A 24,111-nucleotide genomic window follows, 5' to 3' on the forward strand; every position below is an offset into this window, starting at 1 on the left:
TGATTGTGGACTTCAGGAAGAGACAGCATCGGTCATACTCCCCTCTCATGATCAGCGGGACACCGGTAGAGAGAGTGAGCAGCTTCAAATACCTGGGTGTGAACATCTCCGAGGATCTGACCTGGACTACACACATCCAGACACAGGTGAAAAAAGCCAGGCAAAGACTGTACCACCTGCGCCAGCTGAGGAAATTCAGGGTTTCACCAGCCATCCTGAAAACTTTCTATCGAGGGGCGATAGAAAGTGTCCTGACTCAGTGCATCACAGCGTGGTACGGGAACAGCACCAGTCACGACTGCAAAGCCCTGCAAAGAGTGGTGCGCTTATCCGAGCGCATCTCAGGCTCAGCTCTCCCGTCTCTGCAGGACATCTACACCAAACGCTGCAGAGGTAGAGCTACTAAAATCATCAGAGACATTAATCACCCTGCAAACTCTCACTTCACCCTGCTGCCATCTGGTAAGCGCTTCCGTAGCCTGATGGCAAAGACTGAAAGACTCAGGAGGAGTTTCTTCCCCCAGGCCATCAGACTCCTGAACTCAGTCACGTGACTTCACTTCACCCCCGCACACGCATAAACATACGGTTTTTTAACATTAACATCCACATACTGCAATTGCACTGCACTTTACTTTCCTATTGTTACTGCGTAACAACCTGTAATAAACCTTGCACATTATACTTCTTTATATATACATATATATATATTTTATGTTAACCACTTATTTTTAAGTCTACAGTTTATCTCACTTATCATATCCACATATTTTTTATATTTTTATTTATCTTATTTCCTATTTTTATCTTTTACTTGATTTATTTATAATTCTACTTATGTTAATACTTTTTATTCTAATTTTATTCTATTTCTATTTTAATTTCTTGTAACTGTTATTTGCACTGTCCATGGAGCGGACCTGTTTACATTTCACTGCCAGTTGTATATTGTGTATATAACTGTGTATGTGACAAATAAAACTCTTGAATCTTGAATATTATATTATATTATATTATAATTTATTATATTATATTATATTATATTATATTATATTATATTATATTATATTATATTAATTATACTATATTATATTTTATTATATTATATTATATTATATTATATTATATTATATTATATTATATTATATTATATCATATTATATTATATTATATTATATTATATTATAATATTATATTATATTATATTATATTATATTATAATTTATTATATTATTATATTATATTATATTATATTATATTATTATATTATATTATATTATATTATATTAATTATATTATATTTGATTATATTATATTATATTATATTATATTATTATATTATATTATATTATATTATATTATATTATATTATATTATATTATATTATATTATATTATATTATATTATATTATATTATATTATAATTTATTATATTATATTATATTATTATATTATATTAATTATATTATATTATATTATATTATATTATAATATATTATATTATATTAATTATATTATATTTGATTATATTATATTATTATATTATATTATATTATATTATATTATAATTTATTATATTATAATTTATTATATTATATTATATTATATTATATTGTATTATATTATATTATATTATATTATATTATATTATATTATATTATATTATATTATATTAATTATATTATATTATATCATATTATATTATATTATATTATATTATATTATAATTTATTATATTATATTATATTATATTATATTATATTATATTATATTATATTATATTATATTATATTATATTATATTATATTATATTATATTATATTATATTATATTATATTAATGTTTTATGCACACTACACTTTTGTAAAATATTCAAATGTCAGTATTAATGTCATGTTTGTAAATGTTTTATAGCAAATGCAAAGTACCCTTTAGAGGGCGCAAGAACATTACAATTGGCTGTGAAAGGGTTTATGTGTGTAAATATATATAGATAATAGCTGTGGAGCTTGCACATCTCTCTCTCTCTCTCTCTCTCTCTCTCTCTCTCTCTCTCTCTGTCATGTTTTTGCTCAAACCCTGAAATATGGGTTGCTTCAGACGGTTAGTGTGACCTTTCACGTTTCTGAATTTCCATGATGTCAGCAGTGCTTGGAAAAAAAGATTTGGACATGCAAATGTTGGTTTCCGTGTGCCAACACCAGGCCCTTGATTCTTCACCGATTTGGATTCAGTCAAGCCATGTGTTATGAATGACTTCATCGGTTATTGTCTTTGTGTCGACCGAAGCCAGAAACACCCACAAATCTGCACGGGTCTGAAATGTCACGTTCACATGCGAACACAAATGCACAAACTGTGAAGCATCCACCCCCTTACACTGCTGTCATAATGAGGACCGTCCACCTACTCCGGCTTAATTGAATCCTCCTCCAGTCCTCATGTCTTCTTCAGCACAATAGATCCTCTGTGAGGTGGCAAAGAGGAACAGGCGTTACACGTGCTCAGAGTTTTACTTGCAAATGAATTACTGCAGTGTTTTAAGGCATCTGGTTATTGGTGCTAGTGTGTGAAGGATCATAATCTGGGTGAAAACCGAAGTGGAGCCCTACAGGTGGCACTACAGCGCTAGAGTTAGCTGTGTAATGTTTAGGGGCTTGAGGTTGTGACTAGGCCTGTATGTTTACACACATAAATATAGACTGTCATTTGCATGTGAATTTGACGTCAGTTGTTTAGATGGTGAGTGTAATTGCACACGTACACACTCAGCTGCAAATACTATATAGTTATTGACCCTGCAAATGTTTCAAAATGTGAATTCCTTTACCCAAAGGATACAGCTATTAAACAGGAAGTACTGACAAAAGAAATATTTCTCATTCTTTTGCATTCAATGTAAATGAATGCATATCTAATTGGATTTCTCCCCAATTTATAATGTTAAATTAATATTTATTTGTTTTTGAATTGTGTATAAAAGGCTAAAAGACATTATTGCATGGCATTAATGAATGTATATTGATATTAATGCACGTATATTGATATGCATGTATATTGACATTAATGCACGTATATTGATATGCATGTATATTGATATTAATGCATGTATATTGACATTAATGCACGTATATTGATATGCATGTATATTGACATTAATGCACGTATATTGATATGCATGTATATTGATATTAATGCATGTATATTGACATTAATGTACGTATATTGATATGCCTGTACAGTATATTGACATTAATGCACGTATATTGATATGCATGTATATTGACATTAATGGACATATATTGATATGCACGTATATTGACATTAATGGACATATATTGATATGCACGTATATTGACATTAATGCACGTATATTGATATGCACGTATATTGACATTAATGGACATATATTGATATGCACGTATATTGACATTAATGCACATATATTGATATGCACGTATATTGACATTAATGCACATATATTGATATGCACGTATATTGACATTAATGCACATATATTGATATGCACGTATATTGACATTAATGCACATATATTGATATGCACGTATATTGACATTAATGGACATATATTGATATGCACGTATATTGACATTAATGCACATATATTGATATGCACGTATATTGACATTAATGGACATATATTGATATGCACGTATATTGACATTAATGCACATATATTGATATGCACGTATATTGATATGCACGTATATTGACATTTATGGACATATATTGATATGCACGTATATTGACATTAATGCACATATATTGATATGCACGTATATTGATATGCACGTATATTGACATTAATGCACATATATTGATATGCACGTATATTGATATGCACGTATATTGACATTAATGCACATATATTGATATGCACGTATATTGACATTAATGCACATATATTGATATGCACGTATATTGACATTAATGCACATATATTGATATGCACGTATATTGACATTAATGGACATATATTGATATGCACGTATATTGACATTAATGCACATATATTGATATGCACGTATATTGACATTAATGGACATATATTGATATGCACGTATATTGACATTAATGCACATATATTGATATGCACGTATATTGATATGCACGTATATTGACATTTATGGACATATATTGATATGCACGTATATTGACATTAATGCACATATATTGATATGCACGTATATTGACATTAATGCACATATATTGATATGCACGTATATTGACATTAATGGACATATATTGATATGCACGTATATTGATATGCACGTATATTGACATTTATGGACATATATTGATATGCACGTATATTGATATGCACGTATATTGACATTAATGGACATATATTGATATGCACGTATATTGACATTAATGCACATATATTGATATGCACGTATATTGACATTAATGCACATATATTGATATGCACGTATATTGACATTAATGGACATATATTGATATGCACGTATATTGATATGCACGTATATTGACATTAATGGACATATATTGATATGCACGTATATTGACATTAATGCACATATATTGATATGCACGTATATTGACATTAATGGACATATATTGATATGCACGTATATTGACATTAATGCACATATATTGATATGCACGTATATTGATATGCACGTATATTGACATTTATGGACATATATTGATATGCACGTATATTGACATTAATGCACATATATTGATATGCACGTATATTGACATTAATGCACATATATTGATATGCACGTATATTGACATTAATGCACATATATTGATATGCACGTATATTGATATGCACGTATATTGACATTTATGGACATATATTGATATGCACGTATATTGACATTAATGCACATATATTGATATGCACGTATATTGACATTAATGCACATATATTGATATGCACGTATATTGACATTAATGCACATATATTGATATGCACGTATATTGATATGCACGTATATTGACATTTATGGACATATATTGATATGCACGTATATTGACATTAATGCACATATATTGATATGCACGTATATTGACATTAATGCACATATATTGATATGCACGTATATTGACATTTATGGACATATATTGATATGCACGTATATTGACATTAATGGACATATATTGATATGCACGTATATTGACATTAATGCACATATATTGATATGCACGTATATTGATATGCACGTATATTGACATTTATGGACATATATTGATATGCACGTATATTGACATTAATGCACATATATTGATATGCACGTATATTGACATTAATGGACATATATTGATATGCACGTATATTGACATTAATGCACATATATTGATATGCACGTATATTGACATTAATGGACATATATTGATATGCACGTATATTGACATTAATGGACATATATTGATATGCACGTATATTGATATGCACGTATATTGACATTTATGGACATATATTGATATGCACGTATATTGACATTAATGCACATACATTGATATGCACGTATATTGACATTAATGCACATATATTGATATGCACGTATATTGACATTAATGCACATATATTGATATGCACGTATATTGACATTAATGCACATATATTGATATGCACGTATATTGACATTAATGCACATATATTGATATGCACGTATATTGACATTAATGGACATATTGATTTGCACGTATATTGACATTAATGCACATATATTGATATGCACGTATATTGACATTAATGCACATATATTGATATGCACGTATATTGACATTAATGCACATATATTGATATGCACGTATATTGACATTAATGCACATATATTGATATGCACGTATATTGACATTAATGGACATATTGATTTGCACGTATATTGACATTAATGCACATATATTGATATGCACGTATATTGACATTAATGCACATATATTGATATGCACGTATATTGACATTAATGCACATATATTGATATGCACGTATATTGACATTAATGCACATATATTGATATGCACGTATATTGACATTAATGGACATATTGATTTGCACGTATATTGACATTAATGCACATATATTGATATGCACGTATATTGACATTAATGCACATATATTGATATGCACGTATATTGACATTAATGCACATATATTGATATGCACGTATATTGACATTAATGCACATATATTGATATGCACGTATATTGACATTAATGGACATATTGATTTGCACGTATATTGACATTAATGGACATATTGATATGCACGTATATTGACATTAATGGACATATTGATTTGCACGTATATTGACATTAATGGACATATTGATATGCACGTATATTGACATTAATGCACGTATATTGATTTGCACGTATATTGACATTAATGGACATTTATTGATATGCACGTATATTGACATTAATGGACATATATTGATATGCACGTATATTGAAATTAATGCACGTATATTGATTTGCACGTATATTGACATTAATGGACATTTATTGATATGCACGTATATTGACATTAATGCACATATATTGATATGCACATTTATTGACATTAATGGACATATTTATATGCACGTATATTGACATTAATGCACGTATATTGATTTGCACGTATATTGACATTAATGGACATTTATTGATATGCACGTATATTGACATTAATGGACATATATTGATATGCACGTATATTGACATTAATGCACGTATATTGATATGCACGTATATTAATATGCACGTATATTGACATTAATGCACGTATATTGACACTATAGTTAATTTCTGTAAGTGAGGAGAGCAAAATAAACGGTGACATATTAAACCCAAACATTCTTCATACAGTGACTACCAGTCAAATTGATACAAATTTGGAAGCAAAATGATTCAGACACTTTGAGCTGAGCATGTTTTGCTGAAGTGTTTGTTCTTTGATTGCTCATGTGACCTTTGACACCACAGACTGAACTAAATGAAGCATTGCTTGCTCATTGGTTGAGCTAAACTGGTATTATCTAATTGTGTTATTAAAGCTGCACTATGTAACATTTTTTCAGTAAAATATCCGAAAACCACTAGGCCAGTGTTATATATTTTGTTCAGTTGAGTACTTACAATATCCCAAATGATTCCAACTATTTGTAAATCATGAGAAATTGCTATTTTACCTGAGGAACCGGGACGTGTGAGGGCGTGGCCTGTCGATGACATCATATCTGTGTTCCCCTCGGTTTCCGCAGAAGCGCTTTACTCTCACTGCAGTGTGAACAAGTGTCATAGCAGCCGCTGAGAGTAACGTCATCCCATCATCAACACACTCAGATGTGTGTAATATGATCAACAGAGCTGCGTTACCACACACTCATGAGCAGAGGAGCGGAAGTGGCGCCGGCGACTGTGTCATAATAAAAGTCCCGCTGTTCGCGAGGCGTGTGTTGCGTTCATCTCATTAACAATCGCTCCAGCGGTTCCTCAGCTCCACAACACTCGCTCCTGCTCTGCTTCGTGTCCCAAGATTCTGCGCTCAAACGTGGCGTCATCAAACTACGCCTTTGTTTTGAAAAGTTACAAAAGTTACATAGTGCACCTTTAAATCTAACAGCTGATTAGTTGATTTGTAATCCATTACATCCCTTTCTATCAAAGTTATCTGACATTATCAAGATGAGTTTGTTCTGACACAGTTTAACTTTCATATTTGAATCACAATTTTCTAAACTATAGCAAATAAACTGTGATAATGTGAGAAAATGTTGACAGTGTCTGAATAAATTTGCGTTTTCTCAAAATCACCACTTCAGTAGATTTACATCCATCAAACATCAATCAAGGGGTTTGTTTCACCTTAATAAAATGGTGAAAATAGTGAAAATGTATTTATTTTTTCTAGTTGTTGAGTATTTTCTGATTTATGGACTGATAAAAAGAGATACCAAAATTGACTCTAATATCTCAAAAGCACATGAAACAAGAATGTTTGAATCTGCTTGGCTTTATCCAATGTTCAGATTTTTGTTCTAGACATGTATGCAAAGTAGTGCATATTTAATTAGATAATGCCTCATATGCATCTTCCATATGTCTGTTGCATATCTTAATGTTTGTTCATAACTTTGAGAGAACCTTGCCAGAACGTTCCCTGTTCGCTGGGCTGACCCAAAAACACACTTGCATCCTTTTGAAAACTGAAGCACATTTGCTATGCAACTTAGTAGCAACCAGCATTCAAACCCCCAGTTGCTTTATTATGAACGCTGGATTTCTGTCAGTCCACATGAAGATCGATCAATACTGTAAAATAGTCGAGGAAATTTAAAAGGCATTCAGATTATTATTGATGACCTCAAGCGCTCGGAGTCATAAAGTGAAGCGCTAATGAACATCAGTAGGAGTGCATGTGGGAGGAAGAGTTTATCAGTCCATCTGAACAAACACAGAGCGTCTTGCGTTCTCCGTTCGTGACCTCCCTTCACTCCACAGGCACCTGCGCTCAACAGGGACACCAGCGCTGGGTAAAACAACACTGGATTCCGGGAAACCGGGGCCTTTTTTGAGTCTTTGCAAAACAACATCTGCCCGTTTGCGCAGCTGAGCTGTTTTTGTTTTCGTCAGGGTGAGCAATGGGAGATAGGAGGTCTTCGTTTTGACAGGTTCAAACCCAATGAAGTTCTCATAGCAGACTGGACATTCGCTTTCAGGGTCTGGTCCAGAACCAGGCCGGCAGGAACAATACACTGTAAACCCCAATAAGTTGGGCTAACTCAAAACATTCAAGGGTAATCAGCTACATCACATTTTTTTGAGTTATGATGTTCCCGATTTTAAGTAAGCAGAACGATCAAGTTTTGAGTGCTCATGCATGTTAATCACTCCTCTTTTGATAGAAATGAACATAAAATATTTAGTTAATTCACTTTTTAATTTTGAGTAAACCCTAATAAGTTGTCAGAGGTGGAATGAGGTTATTTTGTACTTGAAATATTTGAGTACACTAATTAATACATTTAACTTAAATTGATCAGGTTATCTCAACATAAATATTTAGCTATAGCTATAACAAACTAATTCAGAAAATACCAATTTGTATGTTGAGACCAAGACAAGACCTAAAAAGGGTCTAGAACCGCCCCTGACCAAGACCAATGTGTGTTGAGACCAAGACAAGACCAAGACCAATGTGTGTTGAGACCAATGTAAGGACCAAGACCATTGTGTGTTCAGACCAAGACAAGACCAAGACTTTGAGGGGTTGAGACCAAGACAAGACCAAGACCAATGTGTGTTGAGACCAAGACAAGACCAAGACCAATGTGTGTTGAGACCAAGACAAGACCAAGACCAATGTATGTTGAGACCAAGACAAGACCAAGACCAATGTGTGTTGAGACCAAGACAAGACCAAGACCAATGTGTGTTGAGACCAAGACAAGACCAAGACCAATGTGTGTTGAGACCAAGACAAGACCAAGACCAATGTGTGTTGAGACCAAGACAAGACCAAGACCAATGTGTGTTGAGACCAAGACAAGACCAAGACTTTGAGGGTTTGAGACCAAGACCAACATGTTAACAATAGCATGGTATAGCACTTATTGAAATTGTACAGCAACTGAAAACATGTAACATGTCAACTCGCTAAAAACCCACATGAACAGAAACTCTCCTAAATTAGCATAACAAAGCATTAATCACTACTAAATCTCCCTTACCAGTAATCTTGCACAAACCCCATTATATAACACTTAATTTTGACATGTACTCTCCCTTTCGAGTGTCATGGGCAAAGCATGCTGGGAAATAAAACATCCCCACTGAGTTTCAGTTAAACTTAAGATGGTCTAAATAAAAGGAAATTAGTTCATACTAGTTTTGTAGTCAAGACCACCTAATTGAGGCCAAGTCGAGCCCAAGACCAATGTATGTTGGGACCAAGACAAGACCAAGACGTTGAGGGGTTGAGACCAAAACAAGACCAAGACCAATGTGTGTTGAGACCAAGACCAATGTATGTTGAGACCCAGACAAGACCAAGACCAATGTGTGTTGAGACCAAGACCAAGACCAATGTATGTTGAGACCAAGACAAGACCAAGACCAATGTGTGTTGAGACCAAGACAAGACCAAGACCAATGTGTGTTGAGACCAAGACCAATGTATGCTGAGACCAAGACAAGACCAAGACCAATGTGTGTTGAGACCAAGACAAGACCAAGACCAATGTGTGTTGAGACCAAGACCAATGTATGCTGAGACCAAGACAAGACCAAGACCAATGTATGCTGAGACCAAGACAAGACCAAGACCAATGTATGCTGAGACCAAGACCAACGTGTGTTGAGACCAAGACCAAGACCAATGTGTGTTGAGACCAAGACAAGATCAAGACCAATGTGTGTTGAGACCAAGACCAAGACCAATGTATGTTGAGACCAAGACAAGATCAAGACCAATGTGTGTTGAGACCAAGACAAGATCAAGACCAATGTGTGTTGAGACCAAGACAAGACCAAGACCAACGTGTGTTGAGACCAAGACCAAGACCAATGTGTGTTGAGACCAAGACCAAGACCAATGTATGTTGAGACCAAGACAAGACCAAAACCAATGTATGTTGAGACCAAGACAAGATCAAGACCAATGTGTGTTGAGACCAAGACAAGATCAAGACCAATGTGTGTTGAGACCAAGACAAGATCAAGACCAATGTGTGTTGAGACCAAGACAAGACCAAGACCAATGTGTGTTGAGACCAAGACAAGATCAAGACCAATGTGTGTTGAGACCAAGACCAAGACCAAGACCAATGTATGTTGAGACCAAGACAAGATCAAGACCAATGTGTGTTGAGACCAAGACAAGATCAAGACCAATGTGTGTTGAGACCAAGACAAGACCAAGACCAACGTGTGTTGAGACCAAGACCAAGACCAATGTGTGTTGAGACCAAGACAAGATCAAGACCAATGTGTGTTGAGACCAAGACCAAGACCAATGTATGTTGAGACCAAGACAAGACCAAGACCAATGTATGTTGAGACCAAGACAAGATCAAGACCAATGTGTGTTGAGACCAAGACAAGATCAAGACCAACGTGTGTTGAGACCAAGACCAAGACCAATGTGTGTTGAGACCAAGACAAGATCAAGACCAATGTGTGTTGAGACCAAGACCAAGACCAATGTATGTTGAGACCAAGACAAGACCAAGACCAATGTATGTTGAGACCAAGACAAGATCAAGACCAATGTGTGTTGAGACCAAGACAAGACCAAGACCAACGTGTGTTGAGACCAAGACAAGACCAAGACCAATGTGTGTTGAGACCAAGACAAGACCAAGACCAATGTGTGTTGAGACCAAGACAAGACCAAGATCAAGGCAGGACGAGAACGAGTCAAGACCAGTACTCCTTAAATTTATAAAGATCCACATTACCGCCTGAGAAATGACTTATTTTTAATCAATAAATATAATTGGAATAAAACACTATATAGAGCTGTTACCAATCGAATGCAATTTCCCAATTACAATGCACTGGCAATTTATTGATATCCCAACAGTTGTGGTCTTGACTGGTATTGAAACAAAATCCAGAGTCCTCTAAGTCCTAGACAGAGACCTGACTAGTTTTTAAAGCTACAGAGAGTTTGATGGATGCAAAAAACAGCAATATGTGTATTAGTGGGATTTTTGTAAACTATTGGCCCCCGTGCATGATCAAAGCAAGCCTCGGTATACAAATATGTGGGCTGTTTTATGTTTGATAATGAGAAAAATTTGCATAATGTATGGTGATTTTAGGTTGTAGAGCTTTTAGCAGTGCTGAAACCATAAGGTGCTCCAACATTTCACCCAGAGCCTTTGAAGTGAGCTTGATAATGCAGTCGAAAACTGATGTGCCCAAAATAAACCACTCACAGGTCCACAGCAGCTTCCTTTCATCCCTGAATTATGCTTTTTATAAACTTTATATATGTATTTATTTCTCAGATGCATCGGTGCGAAAGGAGGACCGTCTTGTGTGGATAATATGGAAGTGCTCTGACATTTCAGAAATGATGTAACCACATTACAAGAAAACTGGTAATATGCAATTATATGTCACTCTTTTGAAATTCCATGCCTTGATTATGCAGCGCAAAAATATATTTATAGTCTTGTTTTCCCAATTGACATAAGAAAACATTCTTACATCGATATATTTACGTGAAAAGAAAAATTGAAATATTAAAATATAAAGTCTGATGTTTAAAAAATGTGTCAAAATTAAGTGAGTTCATGCTTTGCTAAATATTTTTCATCAAAAACACACTTCATTTTGATAATTTTTTCAGAAAAATAGACTTAATATCAACATCTCAAGCATATGTAACCTTGTAAAAAAATGATATGATCAATAAGTCATGACAACATGTTTTTACTAGGGATGCACCGATATGAAAATTTTGACCGATACATATGACCGATAATTATTTATATTTGAAAGCCGATAACCGATATATTGGCCAATAAATCTAAATCCAATTTTTTTTATAGGGATGAAACCTCAAACATATTGTGACAAGGAGCATCCGGAGAAAAACTAATGTTAAAAAGTAAAGGGTCAAAGGCAAACTAAAGCAAACATTGAACAATTATTAATACAAATATTAACATCTAAACTTCTGTTAATTCTCAATAAGAACTTTTGTATATGTATGACAGAAATAAAGTCAAACTGGTTAATAATAAGTGTAATAATTTGTACGTCAGTTGTAGTTGTTGAGTCTTTCTTTTTTACTGTTGTTTCTTTTTCCTTTAGTGATTCTGCTTATTGGCATCAGGTGACACCACTGATGGTCAATCATCACTTAATGAATCACATAATTATCTCATTAACTTCAACACTGTTAACAGCCTGTAGTGTGGACTCATATGTACACTGACGGGTGTTCATTTAACACTGGGATTGACGGACATAAACTGTATTTTCCAACCTATTCTCACCCCAAGGCGTCAAAATCTGAAGCACGGTCAATCGCCTTTCATGTCACAAAAGACGCTAAAGGCCTGGACGTCACTATATCGTCGCGCAGGTGCTCCATTGATTTCAGTTGTTTGCCCAATGCGTCAGATCAAGACACATTTAATTAGTTGCATTTGTAAAAGCAGACATGATTTTATTAATATTTATAGGCTACTTTTATATTTTGGAGCAACTAACTCAACTCCTACCCTAAACCCACTTCTAAACAATATAAAACACGTAACAGGCAAATAGTACAGTCACAGGTATTTATGGCCAAAACAGTATAAAAGTATTAACTCATGTTGCGTTCCAAGTCTTCTGAAGTCATACGATATCTTCATGTGAAGAACAGAGTTGATCTTAATGTTTTAATCGCTGAAATGATGATCACGCACACACACTCAGTCAAATCATTCAAAAGATACAGACAACTCTTTAGCATGACACAATTGGTCACGAGACACACGAGAGCCAATGACATTTCACTATGAAATCTGACGTAACGTTTCTTCGGGCGGCAATTTTTGAAATTTGGAGACGCTGATCGCTTTTGGGGATTTTCTTTACACAAATCAATCGTTTGGCCTCAGAACACTTGGAAAATGTGTATATTTTGAATACATTGTGCCTGCAGTTGGATCTGCCTCTTATATCCTGTGTTTTATATCATATAACACACAAATGGGCAGGTTTAGGGGTGCAGAGGTGGACATTACTTAAGTATTTATACTTTCCAAGTAATTTAATTTTTCAAGTTTATGTACTTTATCAATGTTATTCTTTGGAAAACTTTTACTTCACAACTTTCCAAAACATAATATTGTACTTTTTACTGCACTATGTTTCATGTTGAATATCATTTAATACTTAATTACATAAAAAAATGTAGTGTTGTATACTTTTACTCAAGTTAAATTTAAGAAAGTACTATATTTTTTATGAAATAGGTATTCAAGGTAAAAAAACCCAACAACTTTTATTTATGAAATGTAGTGCAGTAATAGTATGACAATATAAATTATGCTTTGGAATGTAATGAATTAAAAGTTTTCCAAAGAAAAACACTGATAAAATATATACTTGAAAAATGTACTGGAGTAGAAAGTAAAAGTACTTAAGTACTGTCCGCCTCTGGGGATGGGGTTAGGTTATATGTTCAAACGAGTCTAAATAGCGTAAATAAATTTTTTTTATGTAAATAAAAGTAACTTTATGCTGGCTGATTAAATTGAGAATCACACTCCAACAGAGATGGACAAAGTACACAACTCAATTACTGGAGTGAAAGTAAAAGTACTACTGGTCAAATATTACTCTGTTACAAGTGAAATTTGTTAAAAACAATTTTTACTTAAGTAAAAGTACAGAAGTACTTGCTTTTAAAAGTACTTAAGTATCAAAAGTAAATTTCCTTTTTTATGTCAATGCATTATTTTATTATTGTTGCATTGTTGTATAAATGCACACTATGCCATGGTGGTTTAAACCAGTCAGTGCTGCTCCATCCGACATGCTAGCACACTCTTAAAAGAAATGGTTCTATTTAGAACCAGAAATGGTTCTATCACCTGCTTCATATATGGAACCCCAAAATGGTTCTATATAGAACCATATTAAAGGGTTCATTAAATAGAACCCCAAATGGTTCTTTGAATCCAAGTTAGATGGTTCTTTTTAGAACCATTTAAGGGTTCTTTATTATGAAGTTATCACCGGTATTTAATAATATAACCAATCCAGACAGTACAAAAAGTTAAAATTCATTAAATTTATTATTTAAAAAAATAGAATAAATATTATCATTTCAAATCTGTATTAGACCAAGCATTTCCACTTTTTAAAAAACATATATAAACATTTAAAATCTGTATATTCTGTATTAGACCAAGCATTTTCACTTTTTAAAAAACATACATAAACATTTAAAATCTGTATATTCTGTATTAGACCAAGCATTTTCACTTTTTAAAAAACATACATAAACATTTAAAATTGCATCTCTGTATCTGTGTTAGACAGCTAAACTTGAAATGTTTAATTACATACAACCATTTAATATTAACTGCAATTGTACTTTTTTAAAATTGTAATTGAACATTTTACTCTTTTTCAATTTAATAAACATTCACGCATTTTAAATTTTTAATATATACCAGCTTGCTTATATACCCTATGTACATATATATCATTCTTTTAAATGTCTCTGAACAGAGAAAACTAATCACAATTCTAACAAAAATAACACATTTATTAAATAGTATGATTTACACAAGTTGACTGTACATTTTTAGTACAGGTATTGGTATTCTTGTGTCATGACGAGATCTTAGTTTAAGCATGTATTTTTGAATGAAAATCATTGTGTTCTTAATGGCAAGCGGGTACTGAACATTGAAAAGAAAATAGGCTGCAAACAGGCATTCCACAGCCTGTGTCATGTCAATGTCTGCCTCTCTTATAATGTTCACGTTGTCCATTATAATGCTGACACTTTCAGCCTTGAGGGGATCAGGAGAGCCGTTAAGCACTACAGTTGGTGCAGGACCTTTGGGTTCCTGTAAAACAAAAATTACAAACAATGAGTGCTTTTCACCAATTAATAGAAACAGACTTAAAATTACCCCATAATTTACTCACCAACAAGGCAACCTAGACATTTATGACTTGCTTTTTTCAGTTCAACACAATCTGAGTTATATTTAATTATAATCATTCCAAGCTTTGTAATGCCACTTTGATTACTTTGAATCCCACTGGTTCATTCGTTCTTGTGACTGAATCGTGACACAACATAAGATATGACAAATAGGCATGCGACATGCAAGAACCAACAAGACTCAAAACTATTTATGTGAAGCTGATGTGCCGATGTGTGATTGTGCTTAGTTATTCATTTATTTACTCCAGCAAAAAACATCCACAGGGTTTGTCCAGGGACGAATTTTAACCCCTGGAGAGCACTTTTTGGGAGTTTCAAAAGTTGGGGTGCTATTCAATGACATTACAAAGCTTGTTACTAAGAAAGAGATTGAGTAAATTATAGGGTAAGTTTTATTGAAAATTGTTTAAAACTTTGGTGTAAGGGTGAGTAAACAGTAATTTTTTTTATATTTAAATGAACAGTTCCTTTATTAAGTCAAGTCCCTCAAATGTTAATGAAACTACAGAAGACTCTATACTTACACTATCTACACAGTAGAGGAAGCTGGTGTTTTCTTTGAAAAGTGCTGGCAATAAAATGAGTGCAGCATTCCTAACAAGACCTACAAACAGATACAAGTTAGTGTACATCAGGCACTGAATTCAATTAAAGGAATAGTTTACCCAAAAAATGAAAATTCTGTCATCATTCACTCACTCTCATCATTTCAAACATAAATGGCATTCTTTCTACAGCATATCAAAAAAAAAAAAAAAAAAAGATATTTTGAAGAATCTTGGAAACTGAAAAACGCTGGTACCCATTCACTTGATTTGTATGGACACAAAACCAATGTAGGTCAATGGGCACCGCCGTTGTTCGTTTACCATCCTTCAAAATATCTTATTTTGTGTTCTGACGATGAAAGTCATACAGATTTGAAATGACGAGAGGTAAGTAAATGATGACAGAATTTAAATTTTTGGGTAAACTATTAATTTAATACTAACACTTATAGGTCAACAATTTATAGGTGCAGCCACTGATGACGTTTCACAAGTCCACGAGAACAAGTACGCATATTGAGAAACGTCCCAAGTCTTGCAGTCTCTACTAATGAGCTGATGATTTAAATCAGGTGTGTTAGATGAGGGAGACATGCAAAATGTGCACTGGTTGGGGGTCCCCAGGACAGGTTTGAGAACCACTGCTCTAGGGGGGTACCCGGGGTGTGCCGGAGATAAAAGTTATGCAGGAAAAACCCTGGTGAAGTTACCTTCTGTGACTTCCTCTGCTGGTCCAAAGAGATTGGCATATAGATTTTTTTTACTGCCTTCTTTTGCACTCCTGATGATGTTTGGGGCCATTTCATTTAGAGAGGTTTCCATGTTCTTTGCCAAGTCTGTTCCAAACCTCATTGTCATTTCATGCAGCATCTTAAATACAAAACATTGTTTACTTCAGGTGCATATATCCAAATTACACAACAAATTAGTGATCACGAACTGGAGGCTGCATCATTAATGCTTTGTGCACAATATAATAAATAAATTCAAGTTTGCGTCAATGCTTCTCTCCACTGCATCTGTCAGTCATCCTCTATTCAAACTGCGTGGCGCGTTCGGTTACGACAGTCAACACGACGAAACTCTCTCCAAGATGATTCAATGTTACTGTTATTATGCTTGATCTGTAGATAATGTTTCATGGTTTCACATTAAAGGGATAGTTCACCCAAAATATTTCGTTAATATTTTTTTTATTTTAAGGTTCCACTTACACTGTGAAACCAACTATTCCAGAACACCTGAATTATTACACTGATTTCCAAAAGAAGAGAAGATAAAAAATGTTATCCCTCTGGAAATAACTGAAATAATATCCACAACCATGTCAGTGGCCTAATAAACATTTTGCAACCTACACTTTATTATTCTCTGTCATCTGCTCTTTCCTGAGCTACCTCAGGATTTTTTGTTGTTTATTAGCTCAATCCAAATACAGTATAAATAATTTGGATGTTTAACAATCTTTGTTGCACACTGACTTTTCAGTTAGATAAAGGGTTTGCTTTTGCAATTTTACGTTGATGCACTTTAATTAAATATAATAAATATATATTTTGTATGTACATAAATATATGTACAGTTTGCAATTATTTTGTTTTAAATGGGGGGCGGGGAAAAAAAATCGACTCGATTCGTAAAATCGCAATTTTTTTTTAGGAGAAAAAAAATATAAAATCGCCCAGCCCTAATCGGTGCATCCCTATATACATACATTTTTCTTATCTGCCTGGCACAAAATTTAACAGTGTTTACTCACAAGCTGTGGCACTCCAAGAAAAGGAAAATGCTCCATTACTTCAGCTGCAGGCCTGTCCATAATCTGTACTCTTTGGAAAAGAGTGCGCTTCATCCGGTTCTTGACCTCAGAATAACTGGGGTTGCTTTTACGCAACTCCAGGGTGATGGCATTAATGTGTTCCTGGAAACTTGTCTCATCCTCACCTGTTACTTCCAGGTCCAACACAATCTAGGGGTAGGAAGACAGTACATAAATATTTTTTATCCAAAAATGAAAATAATGTCATTAATTACTCACCCTCATGCCGTTCGATACCCGTAAGACCTCCGTTCATCTTCGGAACACAAATGAAGATATTTTTTTTGAAATCCGATGGCTCAGAAAGGCCTTCATTGGCACCAATGTAATTTCCTCTCTCAAGACCCGTTTGAATCCCGCTGCTGACGTAAGACGCTGCTGCTGCGTTATCTGGTGCATCAGAGCGTCCATGTAGTCTGAGGGAGACGCACGCTTTGCGTCTTACGTCAGCAGCGTCACTGTGAACTCGTGAATGCGGATTCAAACAAACGTGGAACAGAATAGAATGATGGATAAAGTCGTAGTTTTTGTTATTTTTGGACCAAAATGTATTGTCGATGCTTCAAAAGAGTCTAACTAACCCACTGATGTCACATGGACTACTTTGATGATGTTTTTCATACCTTACTTCCTACCTTTCTGGACATGGACTGTAGAGTGGGCATTCACTTTCAATTGAAGGACAGAAGGCTCTTGGACTAAATCTAAAATATCTTAAACTGTGTTCCGGAGATGAAATGAGAAATGTTTGCATCAAAAACCTTAATTTATTTTCGACTGAAGAAAGAAAGACATGGACATCTTGGAAGACATGGGGGTGAGTAAATTATCAGCAAAAGTTTTTTTTTTTAAAGTGAACTAATCCTTTAAGTAAAACTAAACCAAATACCTCATGTGAACAAGCCGAATCATATTCCATTGTGTCCACTGGTTCTCTTCCACATCTTGCACTCTGAAATGATAAAGTCAACGTATGTTTCATGTTAAGACAAATCTTTTCTGCCTTCGACATAAAATGTACTGAAATGAACTTGCCTGTTGTTTTTGACTAAATCCCACAGAGTCTGATTGTCCAGCACACTTCCTTTTGACCCCATACTTTTCCTTCATTTTCAGGACGGTTGAAGAGTTAACCAAGGGAATTCTTTCTTTTTTAAATTTGTTTCGAATACATTCCAACAAGGTATCCTGTAGACAAATTAATACTTTCTTTCAAAATAGATTTTTTTTCTGTGTGATATTTTGTTTTAGTGAGCAATAACTTCCAATATTTTCACAGTATTAAAAAATACAGCAATATGTGCATACATAACCAGAGGAGCTGTCATCCTTCAAAAATGGAAAGCGGGTGATCAAACTCCCCAGAACATCTCCATACATTTTATGATTTGGATACCTAAGAAATATAATAAAATATATTATTTCAGTATCCAACAACCAACAAGTTTTACATTTACTAGGGGTGCAATGAGATCTCGTGCAACGAGATGATTAAAATGTAACAAGATTTCTCATTGAGATGAAAAGCTGTCTCATGATATTGCCATAACAGAACGTGAATTGTCATGCATTTCGTCATTGAGGATTTCTAAAAAAAATACTGTGTAAAAATCTTGTCTCTTTCTCGTGAACTCAATCTTGTGTATCGTCTCGTCTCATGACCTACCCGTCTCCTCACACCCCTAACATTACCATATACATCTAACATTGTTATAAAATATAAGGAAATACAATACTGTACCAGGTGTGCTTGGTGATGTTGTCAAACAACACTTGAATTAATAATGCACGGATATGAGACTTGTCCTTCTTCTTAAAGCCGGGATCCTTCCTCTGCAAAGCTGCTTGCAATTCAGGGGGAAAGACAGGCAGGTTGTATACTGCTGGCCAAGGTTGGGCAACAAATGAGTCGCAGGGTTCTTGTCTGTAAAAACATGAATACAGTACTGAAGTCTTTTAAATGGGATAAATTTGCCACAATTTATTTGGACTTCAAAACAATGATACATACTGAGCACAAGATATTTGAGGCACTTCAGTTTCCAAGCTGTTTGAAGAAAAACAAAGTTTATATATAAATTAAGATAAAGGATTTTAAGCTTAGCATAAATGTGTTGTATATTTAACAGCAATGTTTAATATTTAAAGAGTTTGTTCATCCCAAAATTTAAATTCTGTCATTAATTTCTCACCCATATGTTGTTCCACACTTTTAAGACTTTCGTTCTTCTTCAGAACACAAATTAACAACACAAGGGTGAATAATTAATGACAGGATTTTCATTTTGGAGTGAACTAACCCTTTAACAACAAAGACTTACTTTTTTAACTTATTAAGCTCCTTCATAAAGGTCACCTGATGTTTCATTACAGGAAAAAGTCTTTCCACCATCCTTTCTGTGAGACCCAGCATTGTCTCCCCATCAATTTGCTGCTCTGTAAAAAAAAGATAACAAATATTTCATATTCCAATGAAGAAATAAGAGAGACATACCACAGAAGTAAAATATATTTACCTAGAAGACTGCACCCTGTGATGTAATGTAATATACTTAGAATCATCATGCACATATGTGTCAAGAGGATGAAATTCTTTCTCCTCCCCTGGCTGCACCAGAATCCACTCCTTCTGGTCCTCCAATTTGAATGCATGGTAATGTCTTTCAAATGTTTTTGGTATCCGCAGCTTGCCAAAGATCATCCAAGCACCCCTGAACCGCAAAATCTTTTCAATCTTTATAAAGATTGGAATGTCCTCATCCACAATATCTATAATTAAGTTGTCTCCCACACAGTATTTCACGTTGTTAGTCTTAAGAGAGCTAAACACACCAAGTCTCTCGTCACCCCGAATGTCCTCCACCTCACTTTTTCCAATCACACCTTTCTGTATCTCCAATGGTAATGCTCGAAAAGGTACTGCCCGTTCACCCTCCGTGTAGTTGTTCTGATGAAGGGAATCCAGCGAAGTCAATTCCCAACACTGTCTTAACTGGTGCCTCTTGGCAAGGGTGTAGCTGAGATTCTTGAAGTTACACGTGTTGTGGGCTAAACGTTTGAAGTATTGGTGCTTTCCCTCGAATCTCATGCACCACAGCTGTCTCAGAGGCCCAAACTTTAGTATGAGCCGTGGATAATGAATGAGAAAGTGTAGTTTCGGAGTGAAAGTCTCAGGGAATACAGACTGGAAGGAGGACAGGAATTCACCTATCTGAAGGCTTAGGAAAGGGATGATATTCCTTTGTATGGTGGGGGACAAAATCACATCTCCTATGTCCCTACACTTCAGGTAAATGTCCCAGTGCACCTCACCTTCTGGAATGTAATGTCCAATGAGAAATGGCAAAATCCTGAAGAGGCACCAGACTTGAGCAGCAGACCCTGGTAGTGTGTTTTGCTTTAGCACACTATGTGGAAGTTTCTGAGGGAGGTTAGTCCGGTCATTCCTCCCAATGTTAAATGCCTCCAATTCAGCATTTATCTGACTTAATGAAACAATGTGCAAAAAATGTAATGCCTGGATAATTCTGGTAATCACAAGAGGCACCACACCCTCTAAAAAATCGTGCATTAAGTCAGGGGGAAATGTTTTTGCAACATCAAAGTAGTTCAACTCAGTGAAAGGGCACTCACTGACCACACCATATGTCTGTTTGGATATTCCAGCACTTTCTCTGAGTGCTTGCAGATGGTACTGATGTACCTGAGAAGATCGAATTATTACAGCATCTTCATTAACGTGAGACCTTCGGTCTTTGTAGCTGATCATACAAAAGCGACAGATCCGTCCACTGTTAAAGCAGCAGGTGAAACCTGCCAGGCTGTGAGCAGACAAGTTGTCAGCTGAAATAGTGGCAAGAGCGCATTTCAAATTGATGTTCTGACCATTTACACTGACCTGCAGTCCCTCAGTGTATAACAGTTTCAGGTCATTAATCAGGGGCAGCAAGATGTCTCTGTATGAATATTTCTTTAGAAATTGATGTCTTACAAGTAAGCACAAATGTATATGCCTCAATTGTGATTTGCAGTTAGCTTCAAGATTGCCAATCGTAAAATAGAAGGCTGCTAATTTGTGAACTGATCTTTTAGACCCCAAGGGGTTTACAACTTCATATTCGTCAGTGTACAGATGTAATCTTACAATATTAGGATCTTGAAAAAAGGGGCTCTCATGAAAGAATTCTCCATCTGTGTAACTGCTTAAAAAATCTGTACTTGGGGCTTGTTCACAGGTTCTTCTATACGATTCAAATATGTCCTGTTTCTCCAACTGAGTCTTCAGAACATCTATAATAGGCACATACTGAAATGTATCCTCCTTCCCCTGGCTATTGGTTCCAAGAATGTGCTTAACTGGCTCCACTAAATGTAGATGTTCTTTGCAATATTTGAAAAGTTGATAATCTGACTGAACATAGGCAAACACACTTTCTACAAGTGTCTGATTATTTAGCAAGTTATCCAAGTCTTCCTGGTCCTCGATTCTCAACCCAGAATTGGTCAAGTGGAATTTTATGATTTCAAAATAATTTTGCTGGAAAAATTTCAAGATGAACTCCAAGCTGGAAACAATGGTATCCTGAGTTACTTTAGGAAGTAAATGTTTTTCTTGGAGGTTTAATATAAAGAGGGCTACATGCCGTCTCAGTCCCAATAACACAGTTTCTAAATCAATTCCAGGTGAAGAATTTTGGTTGTTCTCTAGTAGATCTTCAGGAACCTCCTCACTTTCATTGTCGTCTTCAACTAAAGTAGCCTTTTCAAATAGGGGATGTTTCAAAGCTTTTCTGTGCTTTCGATAGATATGGTTTCTGTAACTTGCAACAGTTTTATATCTTCTAAAACATGCCTCAATGTTACAAGTAACACTAAAATCTGCTTGGTGGTTATGTTGCACTTGCAGATGAGTTAGATACTTTGTGAGCTGAAACTTCACAACATCACAAAATGAACATTTATAAATTTCCATGTGTACCTCTGAAACTTTCTTTTGCATCAATGAGGTTTATATTTTGAAGCCAGCGGCACGTGTCATCTACTGACCATTTATCAACCATGGTTATCTGGGGGGAAAAGAAAACAGAGCATAAATAACTTTACAAACAAACTATGCATTAAACACACCTAAAAATTTATGGCTTTAGAACATTTGAATGCTAATTTTAACCATGCGCTATCATCACTTTAATTCAGCGCTTGCATCACAGTAAACATAGCGTGCGTCTCAATCAGCTCCTTAGTTCAGTAGTCCGAGCACTGATCAGGGAATCGGCCACATTCATTTACATGATATACTGATTCACAACCTAGGGAGCTGATTGAGGTATAGACTCAGTGAAGGCTGCATTACAATCGTGCAGGTTTAATGCAGAACATAACTAAAGTAGGGGAGTGCAGGGCACAACCTAAAGCGGTTAGCTGTAACACGCATGGTTTTAAACTTTTCACACATGCCAGGATGACGAAACTTAAGTGTATATAATAGTTGCCATATCTAAAATCTTTAGAGAAAAAAAAATGCGTCAAAATTAAAAAATCTTTGGAATATATTAGTGAACATTTATTTAACAACAGCAAAAGTAAATTTCTTACTCAAGTTTGTTTTTCATCTCTGTTTTTGTGATTATTTAAAATAAGACAAATCTGATATTATTGTAATCTTATATGTTATTTAACAGTTGAGATGGTTATTTAATACTGATCTAAGTTAACCAGCAGAAGACACAAGCCACGGTTTTAATCCCAGTAGTTATAGTGAGTCCCTATTAGAAATATGCTATTATATTCTATACTTTTATTAATTATTTTGAGAAACCCTGAAAAAATAATGATTAATGACTGAGAGTCATTATCAATACTCTGAACCCCAAGTGGATTTACACAGACTGAGACGTAAGTTACGTCAGGTTGTGCCTCGCTCTCCCCCAAATAAAACCTTTTTAACATAGGCCTGGGAAAAATACTCACCGCAAAATGAGTAACGTTAACTTGTGTGTGAAACTGCGACAAATATTCCCATATCCCTCCGTCTTCCAACGGGTTCGCTTTTATTTTTTAATCGGCGCCTA

At 34.6% G+C, this 24,111-nt stretch overlaps 2 protein-coding genes across 2 annotated transcripts in view; both read right to left on the reverse strand.

Annotated features, from left to right (window-relative positions):
* smim11 (small integral membrane protein 11) overlaps positions 1-20,087 on the reverse strand; it is a gene marked incomplete at its 3' end in the record, with an annotated part of 29,301 nt that extends 9,214 nt beyond the window's left edge. Inside the window, exons 1-9 of the mRNA XM_079811902.1 lie at positions 20,052-20,087; positions 19,782-19,964; positions 19,349-19,436; positions 19,076-19,228; positions 18,930-18,992; positions 17,981-18,190; positions 16,932-17,091; positions 16,198-16,277; positions 15,483-15,569 (exon numbers count right to left, since the gene is read on the reverse strand). Of these exons, the coding sequence (XP_079668028.1) occupies positions 15,483-15,569; positions 16,198-16,277; positions 16,932-17,091; positions 17,981-18,190; positions 18,930-18,992; positions 19,076-19,228; positions 19,349-19,420 (825 nt within the window). The 5' untranslated portion in view covers positions 19,421-19,436; positions 19,782-19,964; positions 20,052-20,087. The remainder of the gene's footprint in view (positions 1-15,482; positions 15,570-16,197; positions 16,278-16,931; positions 17,092-17,980; positions 18,191-18,929; positions 18,993-19,075; positions 19,229-19,348; positions 19,437-19,781; positions 19,965-20,051) is intronic.
* A 343-nt stretch (positions 20,088-20,430) lies between these two features.
* On the reverse strand, positions 20,431-23,881 carry LOC307123043 (uncharacterized protein). Its single transcript, XM_079811420.1, has 2 exons — positions 20,557-23,881; positions 20,431-20,476 (listed from the first exon to the last, which is right to left on the reverse strand). Exons 1-2 carry the CDS (start codon positions 23,037-23,039, stop codon positions 20,464-20,466), a joined length of 2,496 nt encoding a protein of 831 aa, XP_079667546.1. The 5' UTR covers positions 23,040-23,881; the 3' UTR covers positions 20,431-20,463.
* Between the last annotated feature and the right edge of the window lie 230 nt (positions 23,882-24,111).

The sequence above is a fragment of the Gobio gobio genome (genome assembly GCF_949357685.1).
Source record: "Gobio gobio genome assembly, chromosome: 3".
NCBI classification, from domain to species: domain Eukaryota; kingdom Metazoa; phylum Chordata; class Actinopteri; order Cypriniformes; family Gobionidae; genus Gobio; species Gobio gobio.

Excerpts from the sequence above, each read along its gene's own strand:
- LOC307123043 (XM_079811420.1), bottom strand. The coding sequence starts at position 23,039 with ATGCAAAAGAAAGTTTCAGAGGTACACATGGAAATTTATAAATGTTCA.